The sequence below is a fragment of the Arachis duranensis genome, chromosome 10 (assembly GCF_000817695.3).
Source record: "Arachis duranensis cultivar V14167 chromosome 10, aradu.V14167.gnm2.J7QH, whole genome shotgun sequence".
NCBI lineage: Eukaryota > Viridiplantae > Streptophyta > Magnoliopsida > Fabales > Fabaceae > Arachis > Arachis duranensis.
In genome coordinates this window covers 99,913,364-99,937,658 of record NC_029781.3, presented here as the reverse complement: position 1 = coordinate 99,937,658, position 24,295 = coordinate 99,913,364, and the positions used below count along the sequence as shown (strand labels likewise).

Below are 24,295 nucleotides of genomic sequence, written 5' to 3'. Positions count from 1 at the left end.
ACCTTTCGAGACTGAGTTCTTCCTTTTTCTTGGTTTCCCTCTCCCTCTCTTTTGTTGGGGGAGGGGGCCCAGGTCGCCAACTCAGGTCTCTTAACTTGGCGTTTTCCTCCATATTGATGTACTTTTCAGCTCTTTCCTGTACATCACTTAGAGAAACGGGATGTCTTTTAGATATGGACTGCGAGAAGGGACCTTCTCTAAGTCCATTGACTAATCCCATTATGACTGCCTCTGTGGGCAGGTCCTGAATCTCCAAACATGCTTTGTTGAACCTTTCCATATAGGCTCGTAAAGATTCTCTGACCTCCTGTTTTATTCCCAGGAGGCTCGGTGTATGTTTCACTTTGTCTTTCTGGATTGAGAACCTCATCAAAAACTTCCTTGAGAGGTCTTCAAAGCTAGTAACCGACCTCGGGGGGAGGCTATCGAACCACTTCATCGCTGCTTTTGATAGAGTGGTCGGGAAGGCTTTGCATCACGTAGCGTCGGAAGCATCAGCCAGGTACATCCGACTTTTGAAGTGGCTCAGGTGATGCTTTGGATCCGTGGTTCCGTGGTAGAGGTCCATATCAGGGCTTTTGAAGTTCCTCAGAACTTTAGCCCTCATTATGTCCTCGCTAAAGGGATCCTCCCCACCTAAGGGTGGCTCTTCTTGTTCGTCACGGGAGTTGCGGCTTTTGAGGGAGGATTCCAACTTTAAGAGTTTTCTTTCTAACTCTTTTCGTCGTTCCATCTCCTCTTTTAGGCTCTTTTCAGTTTCCTTTTTCCGCTCTCGCTCCTGTTCTAACTGCTCCAGGCGGCTGTGGACTAGTCCCATGAGTTCGGTTACATGGGGTGGTCCTTCTTTTTCTGACTCGCGCCCTTCTGAGGAGTTTACCTTTGGGTTTTTTACTCCGGAGGTGCCTTCCCTGTGTTGGTTATCGATTTCCTAGTGGAGGGTGAAATCCACATCGTTATTGCCTGTGTCCAGATTCTCTTGTTCAGAATCTGTTTCCACATGGCCTTCTTCGTTGGATCTGTCCGCCATCGATGGATGATCTCTCGGGTCCCCGGCAACGGCGCCAATGTTACGGTGGGTAACCGGAGATTAATAGAATAGATGGCGCTAGTTGGCCCAATCGTCCGCGGATGGTAGTCTCCGAGCTGGTTTGCACGCTGGAGCCTCCTTCCGACTTGTATACGTGAGTGAATGGGGGGTGGTGCCTGCAAAGACACTCCGATGCCTAAGTTAGCAAGGGTGTTAGCAAGTCTAGAGAGTATTGGGCTTAGAAATACCTGAGGGGTGTCAGTGTATTTATAGTGGTGAGCCAATAACCACCGTTGGAGTAGTGCCATATCTTTAAGGCGTTAATCGTCCCATTATCTTAGGGAGGTTAAGATATGGCTTGATGAAGCGGTTGGAGAGATTTTAGGGGCGGTTACTCATTTGAATGAGTGTTTATCTGCCAGCTAATCTCGTGCCCGACTTCTTTAAGACGAATCGTAGTCAACACCGACCTCTTGACACCAGGTCGGTGTGTAGTAAGGCTCAATCCTCTGGACTAAGCCTTTCTTTTGGACCTGGGCCTTTATTATTGGGCCAGGGTATGAACACTTGTTATCTTATTGTTGGTTATTTAAAATTTGATATTGAGATTTGTTATATGTATTTAATTTTTTTAACTAAAAAATCGTAAATCCAAACCGATCCAAAGTGCTTGTAATCGGATCGGATCGGATTTCCAAAAAAAGTTCATCCAATCCAAATCGCACCGCACATAAATTAAGCGTTCGGATCGGATGACTTTTTCTCTTAAAACGAATCAAACCGCACCGCAAACATCCCTAGTCATAATCAATCAATTCAAGAGCAAAATTCGATTTTCTATCACTCTCGAAACAAAATTGATTATAACCAATTTTTTTTCAACTTTTGAATTATGGAGGACAATCTCAAATATTTGTCTTGGATTCCAATATGTATAATGTTTAGTATCTGTGCAATATTACACATCTTAATACATAATGACTTCTTATAAAATATGTACTCTATGTATTCAAATTGCTTCACTTTGACTAGAATTCAATTACTACACCTATGCGAAGGCGATGGCACCCACAGTCAGTGCTAGCATAGTTCTTGACTTTGCACCTGCATTTGCGGGCTGCTCCAAGATTCTCCTGTGAAACACTCCTATTTTCACACTTGCTAATATGGCAGGAACACTTGGCGTGCAGTGGCTCACCCATCCTTGCATGAGTAGTCTATCACTCCGCCAACAAAATCGACTATCAATTAATTAGAGTATAAAACTTGATTTTCTACCAATCCAAAAAACAAATTCAGTTATCATCAATTAATTCAAAAATAACTACATATATTCTACCAAATATTATTTTTCTATATTTTATATCTTTCATAAGACTATGGCTAACCTTAGTAACGGATCTAAAAAAATTTGATAGTGGGATAAAAAAAATATATATATATATATAATAATTTTTATAATAAAAATATTATGAGTACATAAAAATTAGTTATCAAATTATTTATTAAACATTATATATTCGTATATAAATATATGTATTATTTAATTTATTTTTAATGTGTATTTTTTATTTTAATATATATACACAGATAGTTATTTTCGATGTAAATATAATATGATTAGTTTTATAATATCTAATTTTACAAATTAAAACACTAAAATAATCATTTATAAATAGAGTAAAGTATATTTTTTGTTCTTAAAGTTTGACAAAAGTTTTAAAAATATCCCTAAGTTTTATTTTGTTTCAATTTTGTCTCAAAAGTTTTTGATTTGCATAAAATATACCCCTAATTTTTCAAAAAATTTAATATCGATTCAACAACAATTTCATAAGAACAACCCCTCAACACAAGCAAATCAAGCATAATTTCCATGCATTATTGTTATATTGGTCTTAAATCTTTTAAAAATTTAGCCTCCGAAAATATATTTGATGCAAATCGAAAACTTTTGAGACAAAATTGAAACAAAATAAAAATTAGGGATATTTTTAAAACTTTTGCCAAATTTCGGGGACAAAAAATATACTTTACCCTTATAAATATTTGTTTTTTTATATAGGATAATGTTACATATTCATATTTTTTGTTAACCAAGTCCAATCAAACTTGCCTAAAACAATAAAAATCAGTTATGACTAATATTATTTTAAGTTTTATTGTTTAACTTTATTAGACTTAGTTCATAAAAAGACTTGGATGTGTAATATTTCTTTTACATATATATAAGTAAATACTTATTTAAAAATTTACTTCTTATACAATTAGAAGTCAATTCTTATTGAAATTCATAGTTAAAAAAGTTCTTTCAATTGATACAGTTGCTATGCAAAAATTAAAGCTAATTTAAAAAGAAGATAAATAATATTCTTTTGAGTTGATTTTTAAAAAAGAACACTAATTTCGTTTAAATTTGAGAATTGATCATATTAATTATGAAGTACCAAAAATTGAGTAAAAATTATTGTTGAATCAAATTTAATAATTTAGTGGAGACAAATAAATATTATTATCATATACTATTAAAAAAAATTTTAAATTGTAATGGAGCGATTACCCCACACTCGTATACATACATCACACTCGTATACATACATCAGCCTGTGGCTAACCTTCTCCTTTGTTATTGCTATATTAATTCTTGAAAACTAATATACCTAATAAACTCTTATTTTAGAGGAACTATGAAAGCATTATTAAATATGATAGCTTGTAACTATAATTTTTAATGCATTTTATTAATTACTATTCAATTTTTCTGTTACAGAATTTGAAAATAAATTAAATACCATAACGTCATGTGAATTTCAATACGGATTTCTAGCATAGAAGTAATGTAGTTGAATAACTATCAATATAGCCATATTTTTGAATAAATAATGATTTATTTATTTGGAGCTTTTACGTTTAGTTGTGATACTATAAATCACCAAGCAAATTTAAATATGTTATTTGAAATATGGGTAATTGGCCCATTTTTTTATTTTTTTATTTTACAATCATTTATGTATACTTATTTTTAACATATCTTATTTATGTTACAATATTTTTATTATTCATCCAATATTTGATAAATAATTTTAACAAAGAGAATGTTGAGGGAGTTTACCTAAAAAGTGATGATTTATTGAGAGCAAACAACAAAACAGAACCATAAAAAAAAGGAGAAGGAAAAACAAGCAGCCAACAACACCAAAACAAACAACAATTGAAACAGAAAATCCCGGACCCAGAAAGTGTTTGGGTTTGGTCGGTGTAGAAGAAGTAAAATTGATCTAACAATATTAAAATACAATCACAACAACAACGTTGTTTTGTGTTGCGTTCTTACCAAGCAGTTGTTGTTGTTATCATCCATTAGCTGTTTTCTTCGGTCTATAATAATCAGAGAGATTTAAACTCATAACCTCTAAGTAAGTATAAGAAGACTATACTATTTGTTAGTAACTACAGCTTTTTTTAATAAACTATTAGTTTATTAATATCATTATTAATATCAATATGTGAAATGTTACAAATTATAATACATAATGACTTCTTATAAAATATGTATTCTATATATTCCAATTGCTTCACTTTTACATATCATTTCACATGTCATAATTCTATCACTCTGAGAGCAAGATCGATTATAATAAACTTCTCTTCAAACTTAAAATCTTCTTTTGAACTTTATACTTGATGGCTCCGAGAGTTGCTTTCGACTTTTGAACTTGAAGGATTATGAGTGTTCATAACACGCAGCGGACGTAATAAAGTAATCCTATTGATCTATTTTGTGCTTAAAATTTTATTGAAATAAGATGGGTTAGATGCCAATACCTGAGTACCCTAGTGAATAAAGCTTTCTCCTTCGATAGTACGAAGGTACTATGTGTATCACACCGAGACTAATCCTTGCTGTCAACTCTTTGACCAATGGATTTAACTGAGAAGTTTCTTGCAACTCCTTGCACCAGCAATTCTTCACTAAGAATTTGAAATATTTGTGTATGTGGAGGTAAGAAGAGAAAATTTATATTTTCTTTCTTTTATTATATACACATATATAGTATGAGATTGGTGACTGATTTGTGAATCAAATTACAATTTAATTTGAGACAAAATCAGTTAGGATCTTATCCATATTTAAAACTCATCATAGAATAAATAAATAATTAATTAATATTCTCAATTATAATATTATTATATTCATGGTGCTAGCAAAGAATATAATAATACTCCATTTGAATTAATATAATTATTTATTTGATCTAATCAAAATAATAATTAAATAATTATTTACCAAGGATTAGAACACTCGTTAGTGTGTGACCCCATAGGTTCAATACTAAGCGGGTAGTATATTAGTCATACTAAATTTACTAATCAAAGTTGCGTCTAGCAACGCTCCTTGACGACCCGATAGTATGAAGTAATAATATTTTTTTACTAAGAACCCAAGATGAACAAAAATACAACTCCTTCCAGGCTAACTTTAGAGTACGGTTTGATTGTCAAACTCTAACTTGTTACTATTATTATAATGAATTATGAATGACTTAAGAAACTCATTTCTTAATTCATTCAAACCCCTTGGCTAAGGCATTGTTTATTTCATTCATTATAATCGTAGAGCTCAAACTCATTACCATAGTTGATGGATTCCATTTTGACTAATCATTAATTCTACAAGTATTTAAATCATACCCAATATCCATTCAACTAACACCGTAGGGTGTTAGGTGTCCAGAATCAAAGTATAATACATTGTTAATTACTATGATAGTCGCATGTCAAAGGAAAATTCTAATATTATGTTCATCATAAGAACATCCTATTGACAAATATACGGTAATTATAACCATTAGAAATTTTTAGAGTGAGTCAGTTCAATGGTTATATCTCTATATATACCATTTATATATATAATTTAACATCATCCAATGAAGACTATTATATATATATATATATATCCGAATCACTAATGTCCCATTTTTAGTAATTCTACGATTAAGAACAATTTAAATTAAAAGTACTCAAAAAACGTATATCTCATTATTACGATCCCTATCGTAATTATTCGTTTCTAATTTTTAATTAAGGACACTATCATAAATTATAAAAGTTTATTCTTATAAAAAGGAATAATAATAATAATAATTCATGATAGTATTTTGTTGGACATACACACTTATCTCCAACAGAACTATGGAGGGCAGCTCCAAGCATATTTCTCTTGGGCTCCATTATGTACAATGTACAATGTTTAGCATCCGTGCAATATTACAAATTTTAATACATAGTGACTTCTTATAAGATATGTATTCTATGTATTCGAATTACTTCACTTTTACATATCTTATTATTTCACATGTCATAATCAATCAATCCGATAATAAAATTCGATTTTCTATCACTCCAAAAACAAAATTGACTATAACAAGCTTCTCTTCCAACCTAGAATCTTCTTCTGAAATTTATCTTTGATGACTTTAAAAATTGTTTTCTTCGACTTTTGAATTATGGAGGGCAGCCTTAAATATTTGTCTTGAACTCCAATATGTACAATATTTAGCTATTACAAATTTTAATACAAAGTGATTTTTTATAAGATATGTACTCTATACTGGAATTGCTTCACTTTTATCTATCTTATCATTTTACATGTCATAATCAATTAATCCAAAAGTAAAACTCGACTTTTTATCAATTCTAAAAACAAATTTCATTATCATCAATCAATTCAAAAATAATTATATATATTTTACCGAACATCATTTTTTTATATTCTATATCTTTCATAAGATTATGACTAATCTTCTCTTTTGTTATTGTTAAAAATTAATATAACTAATAAAACTATTGTTTTAGAGTAATTATGACAATCATTATTAAATATGGTAGCTTGTAACCATAATTTTTAATGCATTTTGTTAATTATTATTATACAATTTTTATGTTACAAAATTTAAAAATAAATTAAATACCATCATAACATCATATGAATTTTTTAGGGTGTTCGCGGATCGAATCGAATTGGATATGGACAAAATTTCGATCCGATCCGCATTAAAATCATCGGATCGGATCGGATCCAATATCCGCAGTTTTTAAGGTTGGATCCAATCCGATCCGATTCGCATATTTGCGGATCGGATCGGGTATCAGATATATCCGCAAAACACAAAAATATTTTTAAAAGTTTATTTTTATTAAAAAAATATATCCGCAAAACACAAAAATATTTTTAAAAGTTTATTTTTATTAAAAAAATATCAATAAAATTCATTTTTTCTATTCTTATAAATATGTTTACTCTTAAAATAATATTAAACATACTTTTCTTAAATAATAAATTAAAATAATATAACATATATGATAATTATTAATTGAAATAAAACATAAAAAAAATATTTACTTATTTATTTCTTTATTTTTGCGGATACGCGGATATGCGGATCGGATATGCGGATACCAACACAAAATCTGCAATTCGATTCGATTAGTGTGCAGATTCGATTCATATCCGTAATTTTCAAATCGGATTCAGATAAATACCGCAGATATAAATTTTAATGATTCATAAACACTCCTATGAATTTTAATATAGTTTTCTAGCATGTAGTTGAATAACTATCAATATAGCCATTATTCTTAAATAAATAATGATTCATTTATTTGGAGATTTTACGGTGATACTATAAATCTCCAAGCAAATTCAAATATCATTACTTAAAATATGGATATATAATTGGCTCTTTTTTTTTATTTTCCTGTTTTACAATAATTTATGTATATTTATTTTCAAGATATCTTATTTATGTTATAATATTTTTATTATTCATCCAATATTTAATAAATAATTTTGGCAAAGAAATATTCTTCGATTATTTGTTAAGATTCAGACAGTATTTTTTCTACAATTAATTTAAGCAGATAGAATTCATTGCATAATTATTTTTTAAATAAATACCGATATAAGACTAAATTTGAGGTTCACCATAATAATAATAATAATATTATCATCATCATCATCATCATCATCATCATCATCATCATCATCATCATCATCATCATCATCATCATCATCATCATCATCATCATCATCATCATCATCATCATCATCATCATCATCATCATCATCATCATCATCATCATCATCATCATCATCATCATCATCATCATCATCATCATCATCATCATCATCATCATCATCATCATCATCATCGGTTACTCAATATGAATTATAACTCAAACTTAATTGTTCATCCTGATGAATTATAAGTAAACCTTAAATATTATTTATTCTTAGCTATGTAACGGATGAGTTTAATAACTATCATTTCTATTTTTATAACTAAACTGTCATAACATACATTAATATTTTTGATCAATCTAATGTTCAATTTAAAATATTATTTATCTCTCAAAAAGGGAGATTTATGAATTTATACAAACTAATATCATATTTTATGTTCTTACTTCTAATTAGGACTGGCAATTCATATCTTACCCGCAAGTATTTAATTGGATCCATTCCATTTGAGTAGGGTAAGCTATTCGACCCGCTGTGAATAGGTATATAGTAAAAGAAGTGAGAGTTGAATCCACAACCTCCTTTATGTAATGACTTATAATAAGTGAACAACCACTAAAACTAATTAGTTAATTTAGTAATTTAGAGCATTATTTTTTTATTTTTTATGTTATTAATATGTATAAAATTCGAAATAATTGAATTTTATATTTACTTTGAAAAATTTTAATATTTCTATGGGTAGAATAAGGTAGGGTAGGGTTTATAATTTTAAGACGTAGGTAATAGAATTAAAGTTGAGAAATTCTCAACCTGCGAGTAGGATAGGATAGAGTTTTAATAAAATTTTAAACGCGCGGATAAGGTTAAATTACTAATCCTACTTCTAATATTTTATATTCTATAATTTTTATAAATTTTTATAAATTTTTTAAATACTTATTGATTTGAACTTAGAGTGCCTTTTAAAGTATACCTCGTGGTCATAAGACAAGAGAGTGAAACTTAATTCCTTCAAGAATCAAAATATACATCGGACAATGTTATCATACAAGAGGTGGATGGTATATTTCTGTACTATTATCTAAAATATTTGACTGAAAAAGAATAGGCGAATTTTTTAAAATATAGAAAAAGGGGTTGACGATATCTTCTATCAATCCTCCATGAATTATAAGGAATGGATAGGTGTGAATCCATTCTGTTGTTGATGACAATGCCAAAGATGATATGGGGCATCATTTACTTTTTTTATAACGTACAATTTTATAATTGTGGCTTTTGGTTTGATTATATGCTCCACTTGTTATGTTGAGTTCTTCCTTTCAAAAAAAAACCAAAATTTAAAGATAATAAAATAAATATTAATATAACATGCATTGTTATTATTTATGGAAGTTTAGTTTAAGAATCTTCTTTCTAAGAAGGGAAATAAAAATGAAATCATATATATAGGTGATGCTGGGTAGCTAAAAAATAATTACAATACAAGAATATTATATAAAAATTTTTATTCTCTTGATAAGTAAGTGACATACACTTTTTTATCACTTATTCTCCTTATCACCTACTATTTTGTTGCATCATTGGAGTCATTAATGTTCTTTCCAAAATTAATTTCATTTTCTTCCAAATCAAATCTCTAACATCACTCAATCACATTATTATCCATTAAAATACAATAATTCTCTGCAAAAATATGGAAATTAAATTAAAAAATTTTAACAACTTCTACTATACAACTTATATTTTACATATAGACTATTAAAAAATAAAAAATAAAATATAAAATATAAACAAAAATTAAAAAATAATTGTTTTAAAAAATTATTAACTCTTCATATTAAAATTAATAAATATGCATACATATGAATATTAAATAAAAATATTAAAATAATTAAAATAATGACCTATTAGTGCACATATGAGATAATTTGAAAAATACAATAAGACGTATAGTTTAAAATTTTATAATATTAATTATAAAAATTTATTAATTATAGACATCATATAGGTATGAAATTCGTGTAAATTTATTAATTGATAAATTAATTTAAGAATTTGATATTTTTAAATTCAATTATGATAAAATTTAAAAAACATCTGTGTTAACTTTATATTTACATATGTAATAACTAAAAAATGATATGTGTATAGATGTAATATCTAATAAACATGAATTTAATTTTTAGATGTTAGTTATATGTAATTATGGATGTTATGTATATGTACGTGTGAATGTTATGTGTATGAACTTAGTTAGTATACAATATAATTATAAATGCACATAAAAGCACAAAAAAATAGTTTATTACCATACCTCATCAAAGCTAGTGTGGTTTTTCATATTCTCAAGAATTGGTTGACTGACAACAACCTCGTCGGGTAAGTCCATCTGTTGTTCAAATTCTTCATCAGCACCTTCTACCATAGGTACCATATTAAGGTTGAATTCAAATGCTATACTATTTGCAACGATAAACGCGACTTCTTGTAAAATTTCTTGACTTATACACTATTCTGCTTGCAATGGTATTATAGTCATGATTTTTGAATGATCATAATTAAATTAATGGAATGTATATATTACAAAGAATCAAGTGCAAGTAAATTATTTAACGAAAACAAAGAATTAATGATTTTTTCGTATTTCTATTGATTGATATTAAATGTCTTAAAGAAAACAAAGAATCAAGTGTAATTAACTCAATTAATGTATATTATCATTACCGTTCATTCTTATTATTTTTAATATTTAATGTATTATTAAATATAAAAATTAAATTATAAAAATAATATTAAGTATTGATTACAAGAATGCCTAATAGTAAGGAATATGATATTATAATTAATATTATTAATAAATAGAATTGATAAGAACATGATAAATAAAATGATAAGAAAGTGAGATAAAAAATAAAACTGTTATTAAATGATATAAATAAAATAAATTATAAAATTTTTAACTAATTATAACTGAAAATTTTTTGTTACCAAATTTTTTTTTATATATTAATGCTGAATGATATTTTGTTTGACTTAGGTAGGTATCTTCCAATATGGTTAAAGGGGTCCAGTATACCAGACATAGAGAGTGATCAATTAGTCTAACCACTAATTTAGTTATGGGCTTCACGTTCTCAAACATTACATTGCTTAGAATTTAGAATGTAAAATCTAATTACCTGTATGGATCGCAGTGTAAGAAACTTTCATGTGAGGTAAAGTAATAGGAATTCAGGCATTCATAGCACTTGTGACTAAAATACACATTAATATCATAAAATAATATTTCTTTGAAGATCTTAATAAACTTTAGGAATTAGCTAGCTAGGCCATTTTGCTAATTTCATACGCTTTTCGAGTTTTTCCTCGTCATTTCCGATCCTCTGCATGAAAATACTCAAGATTGAATCCAACGCCACCTACCTCCCTTACATATCAACGTCATCACACTCAACCCTAACATTTACGTTACCTTTTTTCATGATTGTCACAAATTAGTTATCATAACTAATTTTTATAGTCAATAATTATTTTTTTTAATTATTTTATTTATCTTAAAATCTGAATTCTAAATAATAAATTTTTAATTTTAAATTATAAATCTAAATTCTAAAATTAATTAATTAAAAATTAATTTTTCATAATTTTTTTATTTCCATTCGGTAACTTAAAAAAAATATTAAGAACACCTATATATACGAGTAAATTCTCGTAATAGTATCTAAAATTTATGTAATTATCCAAAATAGTTTTCAAGATCCAAATTTTTTTATAGTGATCTTTCAGATAAAGTTTCGAGCACTATAATAGTTCTTGCGTCATTTTCGGTGCTAAATCAGCTGTCGAAATGTTGATGTGGCTATCTTGTGTTACGCTGGATAGTCCCAACGACTAGGTGATGTGAATTCATTCTAATTTGGTCCCTTCATCATTTTATAACCCTAATCTTAAATGTGCAAAACGTGTTTTTTATATTTTTCTTTATCTCTTTTTTTTTTCTTTTCCCTCTCTTTATTTTTATAGAACGAAGGTATGGTTCTAATTAAACAAAATTTTTCAATTAAATCAATTTGAGACTACTATTACCATTTTTAGTAGAAATGAACAACATTTTCAATGTATCTCGTAGCATTGCAACATTGTAACCAAAACAAAAAATAAATAACAGAACACATTACCAATTAAAACCACCCTTGTACGAAGAACTAAATGATAGCTCATGTTCATAAATAAATCAATGTAAAATTCAGGAACTAAAATAAAGAAGAAGGTAAAAAAATACACTCTGTACATTTAGAATTAGGATATAAAATAGGAGAGGAATCAAATTAGGTCCAAATCAAAATAAATTCGTATCATTTGTCGTTAGAACTGTCCAGCATGGCAAAAGAGACCACATCAACACTCTTTGAACTCAATGTTAGAAATAATACATGAATCGCTATAGTGTTTAAAGCTTTATTTGCGGGACCATTATAAAAAAATTTGAATCCAGAAGACCATTTCAAATCATTCCATAAATATTAGGGACCATTATAAAAATTTACTCCTATATACATATACACACATTTGATATATCATTTAATTTGGTTATCTTTTATTTTCTAATTTAATATATGATAAAAGTGAAAAAAAAAAGAGATTATCAGCAGCCAGCCACGAATCCGTATTTGATATATATCACGAATAATAATACGTATTTTAAATGTTTATAATATGAGAAGATTTAAGTATTATTTAAAAATTATTAGTTTAAATTTTAAAATATTTAATTTATTTTGATTTTGTTTATCTAATTACTAAATTGAATTTTATATTTATGAGTTTAGAATTTTTTATGTTTAACTTAGTAACAGATTATAAATATTTCATAAATTATTATACTCTTCATAGAGAGATATTCGAAGAATGTCAAAGCATTTTTCGATTTCGTGATAAAACTATGGTATGGGCAAGTAAAGTTGAGCGAGTCATTCTCTTGTTATTTCGGAGAATTGGATAAAAGGTTAAATTATTCCTTTTGATTCAATTCGCAAACTATGGTGTGAACAAACTAAGTTGAGTGAATTCTTTTCTTGTTGCATCAAAAAATTAGATAAAAAATTTGATTCTCTTGATATTCAATTTTTTTTTTTAACGAGAGCTCAACACAACAAGTGGAGCAAAAAGGACCAGCTACATAGAATCAAATTAAAACTAAGCATAAGATAAATAGAACAAACGAAGCTGCGAATACTCTTTTGTCATCTCCGGCATTGCCATCAACAATAGAAAGGGTCAACACCTAACCACTCCTTGTAGCTCAGTGCAGACAAGTTTATAATCTCCTCAACTCCTTTTCCTTTGTTCTGAAAAATCCTCCGATTCCGTTCCAACCATAAGTTCCATATGATCGCGCAAAAACACACCATCCATCTCTTGCACTCTTATTTTGTACTTGCGTTCTCAATCCAACTCTAAAAATGGTCCTTAACTGTACCTGGACAAGCCCATGGCATCCCAGGTATGATAACCAAGCAATTTCAATATATTCTTTTTATTTTCTATTTTAATTTATCTTTTTTTATTCAATTCCAATCATTATCTTATTTATATTTTTTTGTTTCGTATCAAATAATAATTTGATAACAATACATACATTTTCCTTCATCCGTGATACAAATTTGAGATTTCTAGTTTTTTTTTTTGAAGAACTAAATTGATTATTCGTGACTATTTGGACTATAATCTTAAATAAAATTATCAACACAAATCTCTCTTACATTTTTTCATTAAAAAATTTGCATGATTTTGAATTCCTTAATTATCTCAAAAATAGAAAAACACATACATAATTGAATGAGAATTATCCGGTTCGTTGTTGGCTCAAAAGAGTCAAACATGTAACACACATTTCATTTCTAATTATATGAACCAGAGTAGACTAATACCAATATATTTGATTGGTTTAATAGATGATCTCTGATCTCTTTGGAATTTTACATCCACAAAGTTACCACATTACACGGCAACACCTTTGAAGGAGTCACTGGTTCAGTTTCCTTACACATTAAAAAATCCACACACACAAACACACCAATCTCTAAATGTTTAAAAGCCCCATACCGGTGCCGATAACTTAGGCCACTGCACATGCTTATTTCCTTCAAAAACTCATTCACTCTTCACCTTCTCTTCTCACACTTGAATTCATTCATTCATTCATTCACTTTCATTCTCTTCTCTCTCCAATTAAACAACAATAATGGCTAACCTAGGCCCCGCCAACACGGCCGGCACCGCCGTGACGCCGACGCCTTTGCTGAAGGACGAGCTTGACATTGTGATCCCAACAATAAGAAACCTGGATTTTTTGGAGATGTGGAGGCCGTTTTTCCAGCCATATCATCTCATCATTGTTCAGGATGGTGATCCAACCAAGACCATCAAGGTTCCTCCGGGCTTCGATTACGAGCTGTATAACCGAAACGACATTAACAAGATTCTTGGACCCAGGGCCTCTTGTATCTCCTTCAAGGACTCCGCTTGCCGCTGCTTCGGTTACATGGTTTCCAAGAAGAAGTACATCTATACCATTGATGATGATTGTTTCGTGAGTCTTCTAATCTTTATTCATTTCCTCAGCTTTCATCTTTTGGATCGGTCTTAATTGTCCTCTTATTTTTCGTTCTAAATGGATCACGATTTGACTCAATTTGACTTATGATTGATTTTTTTTGAAACTAAATAAGGTGTTACATATTTTGGAATCAAACTGATTCATGCGCGATCTAAAAGATCTCATCACCTATCTGGATTTATCATGTATTTATCATCTGTTTACTACTTAATTAGGTTGCAAATGATCCATCTGGAAAGGCGATCAACGCACTTGAGCAGCACATAAAGAACCTTCTGTGTCCATCAACACCTTTCTTCTTCAACACGCTCTATGAGCCTTACAGAGAAGGTGCAGATTTCGTGCGCGGCTACCCTTTCAGTCTTCGCGAAGGTGTACCCACTGCTGTCTCTCATGGTCTCTGGCTCAACATCCCGGATTATGACGCTCCTACACAGCTTGTCAAGCCTCTCGAGAGGAACACCAGGTGTGTATGTTCGATTCATTTTTCTACGCAGTCGTGCAATCAAATATATTCATTTCTGTAACCATTCAAATAATAGTTATAAAACTTTTGTAATATGATAATGCACAAGGTATGTTGATGCTATTTTGACGATTCCGAAAGGAACATTGTTCCCAATGTGCGGAATGAACTTGGCCTTCGACCGCGATCTCATTGGACCGGCAATGTACTTCGGCCTGATGGGTGATGGCCAGCCCATCGGACGCTACGACGACATGTGGGCTGGCTGGTGCTGCAAGGTGCATTTTCCTTACCCTGCTCTTCCCTTCTTTTTTCTCTTAGTTAAAAATAGTTAGATGATTTGATATCTTTGATTAAATTATTCGCTTTATTAGTTAGTGTAATTTACTATGATAATTGTTGTTAACAGGTGATCACGGACCACTTGGGGCTGGGAATCAAGACTGGACTTCCGTACATCTACCACAGCAAGGCAAGCAACCCATTTGTGAATCTGAGGAAAGAGTACAAAGGAATATTCTGGCAGGAAGATATCATCCCATTCTTCCAGAACGTTGTTCTCCCAAAAGAATGCACAACTGTTCAGAAATGCTACATTGAACTCTCCAAGCAAGTCAAAGAGAAGCTCTCAAAGGTTGACCCTTACTTTGACAAGCTTGCAGATGCAATGGTTACATGGATTGAAGCTTGGGATGAACTTAACCCTCAAAAGCCAACCACTGCCAAAGCATAGAAAATTAATCATTTAATAATAACTACTTTGCCAAACAGAGCCACCCACACTATACGTTAATTAAAACTTTAGTCCTTTTTCTTAAATAAAGTATTTACTCTCTTCATCACTTAGAATTTGCGGCATTGCAGCCTGCAATTTACTTTTTTTCGTAACTTCTTGCTTTGAGATTAGAAGCAATAAAGTACAATGGTCTAGGGAGCTGTTTTTTTTTTTGTTATTTTTCTTGTTGTACCTTTTGCTTAATGAGTAGTTCGGGAAGGGCCCTTATATATGTGGCAGCACCGAGTTCCATGTGAGGCAAGTTCATCGGAAGAAAATTAATGTATTGTTCATTTTTATTACCGAGTAAGAATCAATAGTAATTGAAATTAACAGTTGTGTTCAGATTTCAGCTTTCGTAAACATATCAAGCAAAGAAATTAGATATTTTTAATTTTAAATCTGATAAAATTTTTAGTGCCACGAAATCTGCATTGTCATTGGTATAAACCTTAAAATTTACGGAAAATTAATCCTAAGAAACATGTAAGATAAAATAATAACCCCCTAATCCAAAATTTCAAAAACCCCAACTATCTAAATCCAACCACCAAATAGTACCTCCTTCAACATTATTATTTATAGGTTTAATTATTCTTAGTTATTATAGTTTTACTAAATTTACAATTAAATCTTTATACTTTTTTCTTTCAATTAAATTTCTACACTTCTTTTAATTTTATAATTAGATTATTTTTATGTCAAAAACATTAAAATTAATGAAATATTTTTTCCAAAAAACATATGATCAAAAATCTAATTAAGTTCTTAATTGTAGATTTATTCAAATTGCAGAACAAATATTCAATTAACTCTTAACATTTTTTACACTAAAAAAAGTCTAATTACAAAATTAAAAATAATGTAAAAATTCAATTGAATAAAAAAATATAAAAATTTAATTACAAATTTAATGAAACTATAAGAACTAATAAAATAATTAAACTTTATTCATACCCATGCATCAATGCATCCATATGTGAATCTATGGATATTACTGATTAATATATAGCAACTATTCTTTTTATGAGATTTAGACCCAGTTTTGGTAAACAGCTTAGCTAAACTCTTTTTGAAAAAATAGTTTAAACAATAAATGTCTACCTTAAAAGTAGCTTATAAATAAGTTATTTTGTATTCGAGTTTTTAGTTCTAAATTACTTATTTTAAAAGAAATGTGATAAAAAAATTTTTATTATAAGAGAAGTAATTTGTTTAACTTCTCTATAAGCTCCTAAATAGTTTCTTAGATAGCTCCAATTTGGTTTTGAAAATGAGGGTGTTCCGATCCACATATCCGTAGTGTTTATCCGAATCTGATCCAAAAATTGCAGATATGGATCCGATCTGTAAAGCTATCGTATCGGATTGCAAATTTTGTATAGATATCTGCATATCCAATGCGCATATCCGTGTATCCGCAAAAATAAATAAATAAATAGATGTAACTAATAATTATCATATATGTTGTATTATTTTAATTTATTATTTAAGAAAAATATGTTTAATATTATTTTAAGAATAAACATATTTAAAAAATAGAAAAATTAAATTTTATTAATATTTTTAATAAAAAAATTTTAAAATTTTTTTTATGTTTTGCTGATATATCCGATATTCGATCCAATCCGATCCGCACATGTACGGATCAGATCCAAGCTTAAAAATTGCGGGATCCGATCCAATGATTTTATTGCGAATCAAATCGAAATTTTAGCCATATCCGATCTAATTCGCGTTTACCTCTATTGAAAATAGCACCAGACATTAATACTATTACTTTTCATAAGTCAAAAGTTCAAAAAAATTAATTTTGAAGCTTATTCCCACAACTCTTATTGTAATTTAGCCATGAGTAATTAAAAATAGAGGATCCAAGGAATTTAAATGAGTGAGAGAGAAACAGAGATGCAGAGAGAGACTTTTTGCTAAAAAACATGGTTGCCATGCAAGTCACCATAAAAAAATATCTATTTTATGAAACAACAATACATATTCCTAAAAAGGAATTATTGTTCCACATAATACAATTTCCATACATTAAAAAAAATCAGATCCAAAAATCTAACATAACGCAAAGTGCCTTGATCTTGCCACAGCATTTTCCTGTAAATTGTTAAATGATGAACAAGGCACAACTACACAGTCCTCTCTATCTACTTCACCTCACTTTCTGCAAAATTTAGTGAAAACAAATGCTTTCTTTAATAACAAAAAAATATATATTTCCAGGATCTTGAGAACTGAAACATTAATTTCAAGAATCTCATTTTTTAGCTAAGATGTGATATCATTCTCGGTCTTCGGCTTCTTACTTTTAGGTTCTTCATCATCTTCATGGTTGAGAGCTCCATTAACCGCTGCTGGACCTAATAGAGAGACATGTTTGCTAGTAATTTGACGTCCTGCCCTAAGTTTTGGACCCCAGTGTCTTTCTGGATTCGGAAGAAAGCGAACAACCTTCTTCGCTTGTGCCTTGCTAAGTGATGATATTGCCCTAGCAAAACTAGCCTGAAAGGGACACACTAATATTAGTTTCATAATTACAAGCAGGATCATAGGATAGGCCAGGCCAGATCAGGTAAAAACAATGTAAAACTCTAAGATAAGACCAACTTCCTAGAATTTATGACCTAAACATGCTCCAAGACTATTATATATGCCGACATAACTAGAAACGACAGGTCTCAATTTCGCAGATTAAATACATATATCAGTATTTTATGGTTATGAAAGACATGAACTAATTAGATGTCCAAGTTGACACACTAGGGCATGCTTGCTAAATTAATACAAAGTTCAGCCAAGAGTTCTATGTTCTAAACTATATCCTTCATATTTGCTACTTCTGATTCTTCTATTTCCCCGGCCAAATGAACTTGTGCACACATCATTCACATGCATGTATCAGTTATATACTACCCCTAACTTGATTAAACAACCAATAATTGCTTGTGAGGAGAAGATAGAATAATGCGCCAAGAACAAAAGTTGAGATGCTAGATGTACCTGAAGAACAGGTTCTTTAGCAAGTATGACACTTCCTGGTTGATCTGCTGGCTGAGCTTTCACAGGATGATTCTTTACCTATAATTGAAGGGATCAGTGACCAAGAACTGAAAAGGCAATCATTTCCTATGCCTTTTCCAAAATCAACCCCCCGCCTTCTCCTTCTCTCTTTTTCCACCGGAACCATCAAAAAACAAATAATAAAGGAAAGAGCATTTTATATACAAAAGTCACTCCCATATTATAAAATCATATTCCGCAGGAACCAGAGACTGGATATGTACCAAACAAAAAGGTAAGACAGCAAGAATGACGTTAGTCTCTTACCCAACAGCGCATTATATCCCAAATAACATCCATGGGTGCATCTGATTTAAGCCCCAATGGATTAACATGAGTTCCAGATATACAATAGCCTGCATTGATCACCGCAGAACGGAACATAACTGCTGAAGGAGAAGTGCATTTAAGGGTTGCACAGAGGTTGTGCAGACTCAAAAACAGGGGAACATCTGTCAATTCCTGAAAATATTACAATTATCAAATATTAGAATTGGAATAACTATACAAAGAAGAAAATTTCCACCACAAGGTTTTCAACTGGAATTAGTCACATTAGCACACATCTTAGTCATATCACATCATGTCAAAATAACAAACTGAAAATAAAACCTCAGATATGGTAGTCAACACAGCAGATATGCGATCATAAGCAGGATATCTGTTCTTCATGGATTTCACATCTGCCAGTATAGAACCCACCCAATCTTGATCATGGATTGGAGCAGACCATATAGGGCCACCCATAGTGAATTTTTTCCCGCAATCACTGCATTCTTGAGGAACTACAGGACCATAGCCAGGTAAATATCTGACACTAGTATTCTGAAAAATGGGAAAATGAAAATAAGTCCCCCTATTCAATCAAAATAAAGCAATATACTTAAATGGCCATGACAACACGCACACACACACAACAAACAGAAATGAACATTCACCATAACCCCATATTGGTAACGTTTTGCAAAAGAAATGACATCTAAAAAAGGTTCAAAATCCCAACAACAATTAATCATCCCAAGCACAAAAAAGAAGCCACTGGGAAAGAACTAAACAGTTTTTCCTTTCATTGCAACAGGATACATACCTTGGAAATGGTCCTCCCAATGGGCTGCAAATGGAAAGAGTCACAACCAGTGCACTGATAAACATATGAAAGCTTTAGGGGAGTGTTTTTCATTGCACTGGCAGAACTGCAACCAATTATTTCATCTTAGTTGGGATAATAGAATCAAGCAACCTTGTGGAATCATTATCCAAGATAATAACAACTTATAAAGTATTTACCATAAGTAAAAAAACACACACAGACACACACTACGAGGACTTACGTGTATATGCGAACAAAAACACGAACGTAAAAGTCCATCTGAACAGATAGCACAGGAACAATATATCGCTTGTAACGATTAGCATGACTCTGCATTAAATGACAAACAAACATATTATACGAACTTGTATGAATAAAAATAACAGTGACGTGAGAGATTAACAGATATTTAAGTGATATAAGAAATTTAGTTGAAATTTTGGTAGGTGAGTTTTTGTAAGTGAGTTTAAAATTTGTATGCCTATGTTTAAAACATCAGATGTTAGTTGAAAATAAATTTTTATATCAAATTTTCTTTGTATAGAACTTCAATGTACCTCAATGGAAGCCAGAAGGATCCTCAGAGCCATTTCATGACAATATTTTCCTCTCAGTGGATATGATCCATATCTATATGGCAATTGTAAGATTAGTACGCTAATTAAAACTATTATTGAATTAAAAATTTATAATTAATACCAGTATCAACATTACTTTGAATAGCAGACCTCCCCATTTGCCCCACAGAGCACTGCCATGTCTGTTGCAGTGCACATCAGGATACCTCCATCAGCAACAGATTGAACTGCTGAATCCAAAAACACAGAAGGTGAACCATATGGATCAAGATCAACCTGAAAATACAGAAAACAGAGACCATAAAAACTTATTTACTTTCAAAAAATAAAAACAAAACTTTATTAAATTGCTTCAAATTGAAAATAGAATGAACTTAGTTATTATTGCAGGGTCACAAGTCAGGGAACAGTATTATATCGATGTTGAACAAGGTACAACTACACAGTCCTCTCTATCTACTTCACCTCACTTTCTGCAAACTTTAGTGAAAACAAATGCTTTCTTTAATAACAAAAAAAAAATATTTCCAGGATCTTGAGAACTGAAACATTAATTTCAAAACAAATATATTTATTGAATTGCTTCAAATAGAAAATAAAATGAACCAAGTAACAAGTAACAAATAGAAAATAGAATGAACTTAGTAACAAGTAACAAAAAATATATATTTATTAAATTGCTTCAAATATTATTGCAGGGTCACAAGTCAGGGAACAGTATTATATAGATGTTGAACAAGTAACACTAAATAGAATAAGAATAATTTTCAATGGAAAATACATATGTATAACTTAGTAACATCCACTTACCACATCAAATTCTTTAGGGTGGGTTAGCATATATACACGAGCATCAACATGATGAGACTCCACTTTTGAAATTGCAACTGACCCATTAAATTTGATATTCCTTCTGCAAGCTTCCACAGAAACTGTCAGGAGCATAAGGTATGGGTAAGCACTGAGATGCACAAACTTAATGATCAAACAAGACAGAGATCTCAACTCTGAAACAAAAGGTAGGTATCATAGCTACACAGAGTAGACCATTGACACAATTACAGATTTCCCATGTTTTCATGTAAGGCATTACAGAAGATATATTTTTATATAAACTGAAAGTCCTTGAAGCACCTATATCATTGTCCAGAGCAACAACCTGACCAATCCCTTCTACTTCACGAGCATATCTTAGGGACCTTAACCCAGAAGCAGACAATGCCTGTATACAAGAACAAAAAAGAAGTCATGCAGATGATACTTGTTCTACAATTGAGTTGCAGAGAATATAGTATACATATAAAATGGGGAAAAAAAGTGAATATAATGCTATGATGATAAGAACAAGTTAGGGAAAACCTCAAGAACCCTTGGTGGCTTCAGTTCCACCTGTCCTTTCCCTTCTGTGAGATCAGTCTGCTCTCCTGCAGTACTGCAGTCTTCTGCAATTTTGGCTGATCCCTTTACGCTACTGCATGCTTCTAATTCCTCAGGAGATGTATTTTCCTCCACTTCACGTTTTCCATTAGATTCATGATTTTCTGACGGAGTTTCTCGAGGTACATTCTCTGCTTCCTCCTTTACAGATTCATTTTCAGTTGCTTTTTGTGTCCCTTTCTTTCTCTTGGACAACGTTGCTTCATGCTCTTGCTCCCGTCTTGATATAAATTCTCTCAAAACAGCAATCGATATATCCCTGTTATTAACCTGATGATAATTTATAAACCAGAAGCATAACATATTAGCATCGCTCCAAAACCACAACATCTAACAAAGCATTAAAGCTAGAAATAAAATAAAATAAAATTTTTCCGCTCAACATTTCCAGTTTCCACCCAAACAAAGGCATTAAAACTGTAAAACATAACAAAAGGAAAGGATCAACGGAATTAGCTCCAAAATCAAACCATCCTTAGTAATTCAATTCAACTGATAAGCACAGAAGCATAGAAAAACATCTCAAACAACTTGAACTTTATATTCAGAAGCTAAATTTAAGGTTCTAATTGAGGTCCACATTTTCATCCCTCCCCAGTATTTTTCTACAATGAACATGACTTAGCTTCCCAAAAACCATTGAACGTCCAATCAGGGGGAAAAAAGTCTAATTGAAAACCAAAAAACTTCAAAGGTTCTCAATTCTCGTACTTTAAAGTCAAAATAACAGAAAATCAAATTAAAAAGAAAAAAACATTAGGACCTGAGTTTTGTTATAGAAGACTTCGTTCTTGGCATGCATGAGAATCTCAGCTTCTCCTTCCTTAATAATTTTATAATCATTGAGATCGGTCGACATTGTTGAGCTAATATAATGCAAAATCGAATTCAGAGTATGCTCCTTCTGCTGTTCCTGGCAGTTTACTTGTTCTGTGGTTATGGCGCTGAAAGAAGAACAATATTTCAGGAGAGAGAAGCGGTTTATTGCTGTTATCGTGGAAGTGGAAAGCTTCAGTTGCAATTTCAGAAAACGACCTTCCGCAAACAGCATAAGGAGTTAATTCTATGCATTGCAATTCAAATGTGTAACTGCCAGAAAACCCTACGAAAGAATTTTAAACGAAACGTTTCTTTTCTCTTAAACCCTAACCGGTGTGCATCGGGGACAAATAGGGAAATATCTTAATAACTATCTATCTATTTTAATTAATTATCATATTATATATTGTTCTTGAACAACTTTAGTAAATTCTTTGTATAGTCCAATTAGTTATAACGCAAATGGCATAATTTTTTCGTATTTATCTAAAAGGTCGTGAATTTGAATCATTCTATTTTTAGTAACACAAAAAAAATCTTCTTCTATAGCTTATTAACTTTGAAATGATTTCAAATTCTCTTAGTTAGATGAGTTATACTTCGATTGAAGAGAAATATAGTGTATAGATACAGAAAAAAATGTTTAGATATTTAAATTAGTATTTTGTTGTAGAAGCCACTCAGGTAAAAATATTTAAAATATTTTTTTAAGATATTTTTTAGTAATTAAAATTTAATACATATAATCGATTAAATCATATTATTTTTGTTAAATTATATCAGATAAATTGATTTGATCAAAGAATTGGTAAACCAAATATAAATATCTCACCCGACCCTAACAATTATCTCGAAAGGACAACGAGGCCCCCAAGAAAAAAATACCCAATTCGGTTCCTGATATTTTTTTGGGACTGATTAGCCCCTATGCCAAAAAAAACAATATTGATTTTTTTGGCATAGGGGCCTCGTTGTCCTTTTGAAATAATTGTCAAAGACCCGGTTGAGTTTTTTTTTTTTGTCAAGGCCTCATTGTCTTTCGAGATAATTGTCCAGGACTATTTTGAGTTTTTTTCTAGATTTAAAGATAATAAAATATAAAAAAGGTGGTCCTCTCTCTGCTTTTTTACACACGACGTCTTTACAGTTTTCACTCACTAAAAAATATTGAAAAACGGACATCCTGATGAACGTCTGCAAGAAAAGAAAGGGAAAGAAACCAATTTTAAAGTTCAACTCTATCGTAATCAAAACTCATTATGGCAACCAATTCAAGTATAAACATCACAACTTTTAAAATCTTAATTAATGTTTTCGCTAAATTAAGTTTACAATAATAATAATAATAATAATATTTTAATTATTTTTTATAATAGAGATATTGTAAT

At 30.6% G+C, this 24,295-nt stretch overlaps 2 protein-coding genes across 3 annotated transcripts; one reads left to right on the top strand and one right to left on the bottom strand.

Moving 5' to 3' along the window:
- Nucleotides 1-14,170: 14,170 nt before the first annotated feature.
- Nucleotides 14,171-16,259, top strand: LOC107471391 (UDP-arabinopyranose mutase 1). The gene is made up of 4 exons (XM_016090850.3): nt 14,171-14,646; nt 14,889-15,139; nt 15,249-15,417; nt 15,549-16,259. Exons 1-4 carry the CDS (start codon nt 14,299-14,301, stop codon nt 15,870-15,872), a joined length of 1,092 nt encoding a protein of 363 aa, XP_015946336.1. The 5' UTR covers nt 14,171-14,298; the 3' UTR covers nt 15,873-16,259.
- Nucleotides 16,260-17,867: 1,608 nt separating this feature from the next.
- On the bottom strand, nt 17,868-23,257 carry LOC107471370 (probable tRNA (guanine(26)-N(2))-dimethyltransferase 2). Of its 2 annotated transcripts, XM_016090827.3 has the most exons (13): nt 22,852-23,257; nt 22,011-22,358; nt 21,786-21,873; nt 21,462-21,583; nt 20,788-20,927; nt 20,631-20,703; nt 20,315-20,403; nt 20,071-20,176; nt 19,596-19,808; nt 19,251-19,445; nt 18,924-19,001; nt 18,230-18,425; nt 17,868-18,087 (listed from the first exon to the last, which is right to left on the bottom strand). In XM_016090827.3, the coding sequence occupies exons 1-13, from the start codon at nt 23,137-23,139 to the stop codon at nt 18,071-18,073; spliced, it is 1,953 nt and encodes a 650-aa protein (XP_015946313.1). In that variant the 5' UTR covers nt 23,140-23,257; the 3' UTR covers nt 17,868-18,070. The 2 variants fall into 2 exon arrangements, with proteins under 2 accessions (XP_015946313.1, XP_015946312.1); XM_016090826.3 differs by having other exon boundaries at nt 17,868-18,425.
- Nucleotides 23,258-24,295: the final 1,038 nt, after the last annotated feature.